At 42.7% G+C, this 6869-nt stretch overlaps 1 protein-coding gene across 1 annotated transcript in view; it reads left to right on the forward strand.

The window, feature by feature from the left end:
- The first annotated feature begins 3399 nt into the window (after nucleotides 1–3399).
- SPCS3 (signal peptidase complex subunit 3) overlaps nucleotides 3400–6869 on the forward strand; it is an 8905-nt gene continuing 5435 nt past the window's right edge. Inside the window, exon 1 of the mRNA XM_072406081.1 lies at nucleotides 3400–3691. Within this exon, the coding sequence (XP_072262182.1) occupies nucleotides 3549–3691 (143 nt within the window). The 5' untranslated portion in view covers nucleotides 3400–3548. The remainder of the gene's footprint in view (nucleotides 3692–6869) is intronic.

Genomic DNA, 6869 nt, shown 5'->3' on the forward strand with positions numbered 1-6869 from the left:
TGCAAGCATGCCGCACCCACACACATCGCATACCCAGCCGGGGCATCACCAAGTGGACCTAGATGCTGGGCCAGCATCGCTGGAGGACGCCACGGACTTGTGAGGACCAGGCAAGTCAATTTCCCCCAGAGCCACATTCGGGAATACCGCCAGGGAGGTTAATAAGGAAAATTTTGTGACTTACCTATTGTAAGTAAAAGTAGAAAATCTGATGTAACTGTTCCTACAGGGAAGAGACAGTTAAGGTCTTCCAGGAGCACTTATTGCAAAGAAAATTTGTGGTCTACAGAGACCCTATGGAAAAGGTAAAGAGAAGAAAATACTATTTCAGAGGCCAACAAAATCTGGCCAGCAGCATATTACTTACACATGACCTCGCTGCAGGCCATGCTTATACTTTCCTCAAGCTGTGACGGGGCTTAGTGGCATACACGTTGATTTTGATATAGCCCCACGAAAACAATGTCACTAGGTGTAAGGTCAGGGGAGCGGGGAGGCCATTTGAGGGGACCCCTTCGACCAATTCATCGGTCAGGAAAACTGATGTTCAGGAAATCTCTGATTGACCTGGCAAAGTAGGGAGGGACGCTGTCTTGTTGAAAAAAAAGACATTAGCAAGGTCACTCTTCGCCTAAAGTTGCGGCACAGAAAACTCCTGCAGCATCTCTAGATAATTTTCCCCTGTAACGGTAGTTGTGTTACCGGATGCATTGCCGAAGAAAAATGGTCTGATCAGCCCAGTGCTAGACATTGCGCACCAAACCACCATCTTCCGAGAGTCTTGTTCATGAATGATGGTTTGATTTTCCCCAAATTAGAGAGTTGTGTTTGTTAACTCGACCAGAGAGATGAAAGATGAACTCGTTGCTGAACCATAAGTTTTCCAGGAGCTGAGGGTCATTTTAGTAATGGTGTAGGAGTGATTCACACATTTCCACTTGTGCATCATAATCTTCCCCCTGAAGTTTTTGAACAACCTGAAGTCGGTATGGGTAGAACTTCACTCTATCCCTCTCCAAAGCATCCACTAAATCAAGCTTTTGTTGATGCCGAGTTCCAGTGTAGCCCTCCGAATGAACTTTCTCTAGGTTTGCGCGCATGCCTCCCGAGGAGTTCAGTGTTTATAATCGATGGTGGTAGTAGCAGGCCTTCTGCGGTGTGGTTTGTCAAGAACAGATCCTGTTTTGAGAAACTTGCCATGCATAGCGTAAATTGTGTTATGTGTTGGAGGAGTGTGACCGCCATAAAGTTTCTCAGGCAACTGGGGACTGAAAAACTTCTTACCAAGCAGCAATTTTGCAACCCTGCTCCAATGTCAATTGGTTAAGGGAATTATACGCTTACAAAAACTGCAAAGCCTAAGTTGTCATATGCTGATGGCATCAAGTCTCTCCGAATGATACTTGGAAAGAAATAGAAAGAAGAAGTATGAAGTGACTTTTAGGACACCCTGTATTAGTTCAGTGTTTCAAAGAAAAGCAAAATCCTAAAAAAGTTTTTCAGTTTATACAGTGAATGATTAAGTTTGTAAAAAATAATGCAGCCACTGTTAATATTTTTGAACAGCCCAATATTACCTCTTCCTTAACTTTCTGTAAAGGAATAACACAAATTTGTTACTATACATATTTCCTTTTGGTAAAAGCCATTGTTAGGGGAGAGGGTGTCACCCCTTACCCATCCCTTTAAAGGGTTTAATATGCCCCAGAAATAGCTGTCTGTAACTATCCCCCAGCATAATTGACTTAATGAATATAAACAATTATGACATGAGCCCTGCTGTCCTCATCTAACATGCAATTAGCAGAATGACAGGAATCCCGCTAAGGCTGCATACACACATGCAATAATTGTCGTTGGAAAGGATCTTTCACAATCCTTTAAAATGAAAAACTACTACACAATGCATGAACGAGTGTTGTACATACATAATCATTCTGCTCTATGGAGAGAGGACCCTGCTGCACGCTCTCCCCCTTCACTTCCATTAGGAGCATTCCTCGTCCATCGGCCGAGTCGATTGATTATTGGGGCGAGAACCATTGCAAGTGTGTACATAGCCTAAGTTTCTGTAAATGCAGCCAATCCGGATCCAGACCTGCCAATGCCTGTCAAATCAAAGTGATCACTATGTTGTGATTAGTGTTGGTGTTGTTGGCTTAAATGTTTTTGTTTTTAGCTGGCCCAATCATAACAATTGAGGTTTTTGAGTCATTCCCATGTAAAAAAAAAAAAAAATACTGTTTATACTTGAGTATATACATAAATGCACCACTGCACAAAAACCCAAGCCCTACACTTGCTCTACACTACATGGCCCATGACCTATCATACAGTGTAGATCTTACACAAAAAACACATTAGTTTATTTGACAAAAGAGAGATTGCACGTCTCCTTTGTCAATTAGTACTACCGCCGGTGACACTTTTTTATTAGACTATAGGTCTGCTGTATTAGTATTAAATTAGCCAATTAGACGACAATTGTTTTCTATGTGTTCTGTTCACACTAAAATTTTGCATTGAATGGAAATGTGGATATGTTGCATTTTTATGAAGTGCAAAAACATGACATATATTGACATGTTTCTTTTTCTACAGTAAAAAATAAAAAGCTGCTGAATGCACAGTAAAACTTGCATTAATAATTTGTTTTGGTGTAAAATAATCTTTGTTCCTGTGAAAGCGGTCAGCAACTGGTGGTCTGTGGCTCTGACTGGCACACCCCCGAGTGGGGTCAGAAGGACCCTGCTAGGAGGACACACCGGCCAGAGAAGCGGGCTACATTTCCCGTACACTCCTAGGCTCAGGGAAGTGGGCGGTCTGTGTCCCCGAACATAACCTGCCCACCCTACCATTGAGGGGTTCGATCAGCGATGGGAGAGTAGGCGGGGTTATGTCATAATGACATCACTATTGGGGAGGTTTCTCCATCTTTGAGTGACACCTGACTCCCCGCACGTGAGGTCAGGAGCTGGAAATTTTAGTGGTCCACAAGACCATAAAGGTTGGCAACCACTGCATATGGGACCCTTTTCGAAAGGTATAATGTATATATATAAAGTTTCTACTTCTATTTACACAGGAGGAAGGTCTAACATTACACAAGGTCCTGCCTCATAAACACTTAGGAAGAAGTTCTAGCAGCCCTCACACTAAGTATTATTGTACAGTATTATTGTACTAAGTACTATTGTATACCAGGCCCTTTCCCTGGCTGCATACAGTGCAGAGTGGTGGCTCATGACCCTTCCAGTGACACCTGATAGAGAAGTATCCAAAGGCAGAGCCCTCATACACTGCTCAAACCATCTGTCAACTATCCAAAATGGCGCGCAGCCTTCCGTCACGTGACCGGCGAATGGTTACGCGTACGAAGATCCCGGAAGGAAGTGCTTGTTGTACGGAGGGCCGCTCGGGTCACACAGACAGCTCAGCGTTAGCCCGGCTTCCTGTCTGTATCCTGCAGTCTTCGCTGGCTCCTATTCCAGCGACAGGAAGAGCTGTGTCCGTCCCTCACCGGCTCCTGTCACCGTCATATCAGCATCATGAACACCGTTCTGTCCCGAGCCAATTCCCTCTTCGCCTTCTCCCTCAGTGTGATGGCAGCTCTCACTTTCGGCTGTTTCATCACCACCGCATTCAAAGACCGTATGGTGCCTGTAAACATCCATGTGTCCCGGGTTACTCTGTGAGTACGAGTCCGTGTATGAGGGTGTTTGGTTGGGGTGAGTCGGGTGTATCCGGGTGTGTGCGGCAATTCCTGTATGTCTGCTCATCACAGCTGGAAGGGTGCAGATCTGCAGCATCCTCCCCATATATCAGTATGGCTACCCCCCATCACAGGCCTTGCTGGCACATACACCTCTGTATTGCAGACAATATGCCATGAGCAGGGGAAGAGTGCCTCACTGGTAAATGTAAAGTGGTGCCAGCATCCATATGGTGTGTCCAAATGCAGAGTCAGAGGCAGAAATGTAGGAAGCAATAACAATGTTTAAAAGAGTGACTATCCTTTTTACATATTGAAATGAAAGCAAAATTAAATTAAAAAAAAACAAACTCTTTACTCCCACAGATCCCTTGCTTCCTCCAGAGCTTTCCTGGGTTAGATTTGGCGCCATCAAGGAGGAAGCACCATATTCTTCCTTATTCTGGCTATGTCTTCTGATCTCGCACTGCGCAGGTGTAAGATTGGGTGACGTAGACTGTCGTAACGGGGAAAAAAATTACACTGCACATGCGTGAGATCAGTATTTGTTTTCCCTCAATGTAAGAAAATGCTCGGGCTCAGCGCAGAAAGAGCAACCAGAAGCCATACATGACGTGGGTATCCCAGGGGGCTCTGCGCTGCCATCCCCCTTCAAAAAAAAGAAGGTAATCTTTACCTTACATAAAAGGTTTTTTTCCCCTTTTATGCAAAGTAAAAATGTTAGTTTAGGTCCGCTTTAATGTTTGTGTGTTTTGTTTTTTTCACTTTTTTCTGGAAGACCTCCTTTCTTTACAATGGCAGCTGCTCCTTCTGCGCATGCAACATTGGGGGGGGGGAGGGGTTTCCTCCAATGTAAAAAAACAGGTGCTTGATCCCATGCATGCGCAGTGAGGTTGACACTCATTTTTTTACATTTGGAGGAAGACCCATCAGCCAATCTTGCACCTGCACAGTGCGAGATCAGGAGACATTAGGAAGAGACTGGAAGGAAGAAGATGTTGGCGTTGGATGGAACAGCGAGCCGAAGAAAAAGGAAGCTAAGACACTGCAGTACTCACTGGGAACAATTTGAAGGCCTTTCTTGCATATGAAGTGCTTGAGTATTTGTTTTTTTAATGAAAGTTCTAATGCACTTAAAGCTGACATAAACTCGGCGATCAAAGCTAAAAGGGAGCACAGAGGCTATGGCTGTTCCTTCTGCGCATGCCCTAATCTCGGACATGCGCAAAAGCGGCATTTTTTCAGAAGGGAATGAGATGCTGATCTCACACTAGTGCAGTGAGATCAGCTCTCTTTTTCCCCTCTTTATAGCGGGCTACGTCACCCAATTTTGCACCTTGGCATTGCGTGATCAGGTGACGTGCCAAGAAGACGAAGAGGAGACCAATACCGAAAAGGAGAAGATGGCGGCAATCGGCGCTTCCTCAGCACTGTGACTAGGGAATTCCAGGATGATGCCAGACCAGATTGTGGAAAGGACCAGCCACAATCAAGGGATCTGCAGGAATAAAGTGTAATTTTTTTTGTTTTCAGTTCCGCTATAATATTGATCCATTGCTAGGGTGATCAGGTAGGTTCTTTTTAAAATAAGTGTGTTTTTGTGTATCAGCAGTGTCATGCTTGGATCACAGATTTGTATGTGTTAAAATGTTTATTCTGGTCAATTTACCGAGATTAATTTGTAGTTTGTTGTCCTCGTTAAATTGAAGAGGGTTTGTTAAAGACTGAGTAGTTTATATTGTCTGATGCTTCTGAGTTTTTGATGCTTCATAAGGAACAGCCTTGCAAAACTGATCAATAATGAAAAATAAATTAGAATGTTCTATAGTGTAGTAGTTCATGTCCTGTGGGCTGCACATTTGCTGCAATCATTTTCTTTCGAAAGTCTAAATATTGCAAAAACTATGACTCCATCCATGTTTGTTTTTTTGATTTTTTTTGCAAAATTATTTGGTGTTTACCCATGACCCACCAAAATTTTCCTCTTCACTAACATAGCAGCAGACAATGTTCATAAAGGGTACCATAGGTCAATCTGAATGTGCTGTTCTAAACATTGATAATACACGAAAACATAACCTTTATTTTCACCTAGTTGAATATTGTAGCAATGAATCAATGTTTATTAACACAGTACCACAGTAACCAAAACAAATGTTTGTTACAGAATTATTGTTATTATTATTTTTATTAAAAAACAGGATTTTTCCTGTTTCCAACATATTTCGCAGCTCTGTACATTAAATAGGGGATTGACTGTAACCGGATTAAATTAGGTAAATACAGCTTCTAATTGCCAATTGCCAAATTACCTTTTCTTTTTTATTGATCCCCTTTAACATCATCTTCCTGCCATACTTTGTAAGTAGATGACAAAAGAGGCATTAAAAAGTTGCATGTCTGATAACTGTCAGTGCTGGATAAATCTGCTAAAAAGGCTGGACCATCAGAAACCTTTGTTACTTTTAGGGTCACTAATAAAGCAAAACAACAATTGGAGGGGTGGAGGTTAAAATGGCCATCTTTTTATCTGTGTACTCCAATGCACCCACTGAAGATTTAAGATGTTTCTCTGCTAGCCTAGATGGTTTATAATCTGAATTAAATCTTAAGCAGCCAGACTCATCCATCCTTCCCACCCCTCCTCTTCCTCTGCATCTATTTGCAGATCTCTACACTGGCTTCCATTTCATCTTGGAATCGAATTCAAGCTCCTGTGTTTTGCCTTCAAATCCCTACACAGTTCTTGTCATAGTTAACTTTCTGGCCTGATAAAAAAATACTCCCCTAGCCGCTCTCTTCCAATGGTCCTACTAATGAATTCCTCACTCATAACCTCATCACACGCACGGATACAGGACTTCTCTAGAGCTGCTCCAATTCTCTGGAATGGTCTTCCTATTCGGCTTGCTCCTACTTTCTGCTCATTTAAAAGAGTACTCAAAACACATTTCTTTTAAACTTGCCTACTCATCTTTTTCTGTCTTTTGAAACCATCACTACTTCCCACACTACATATCTCCCATCCTATTGTGTGTTACTTTCCCCACCTCCTAGATTGTAAGCTCTTTGGGCAGAGTCCTCTCCTCCTGTATCACTGTCTGTATTAGTCTGTCATTTGCAGCTCCTATTTAATGTACAGCGCTGCGTAATATGT

This window comes from Pyxicephalus adspersus, chromosome 3 (genome assembly GCF_032062135.1).
Source record: "Pyxicephalus adspersus chromosome 3, UCB_Pads_2.0, whole genome shotgun sequence".
Taxonomy (NCBI): Eukaryota; Metazoa; Chordata; class Amphibia; order Anura; family Pyxicephalidae; genus Pyxicephalus; species Pyxicephalus adspersus.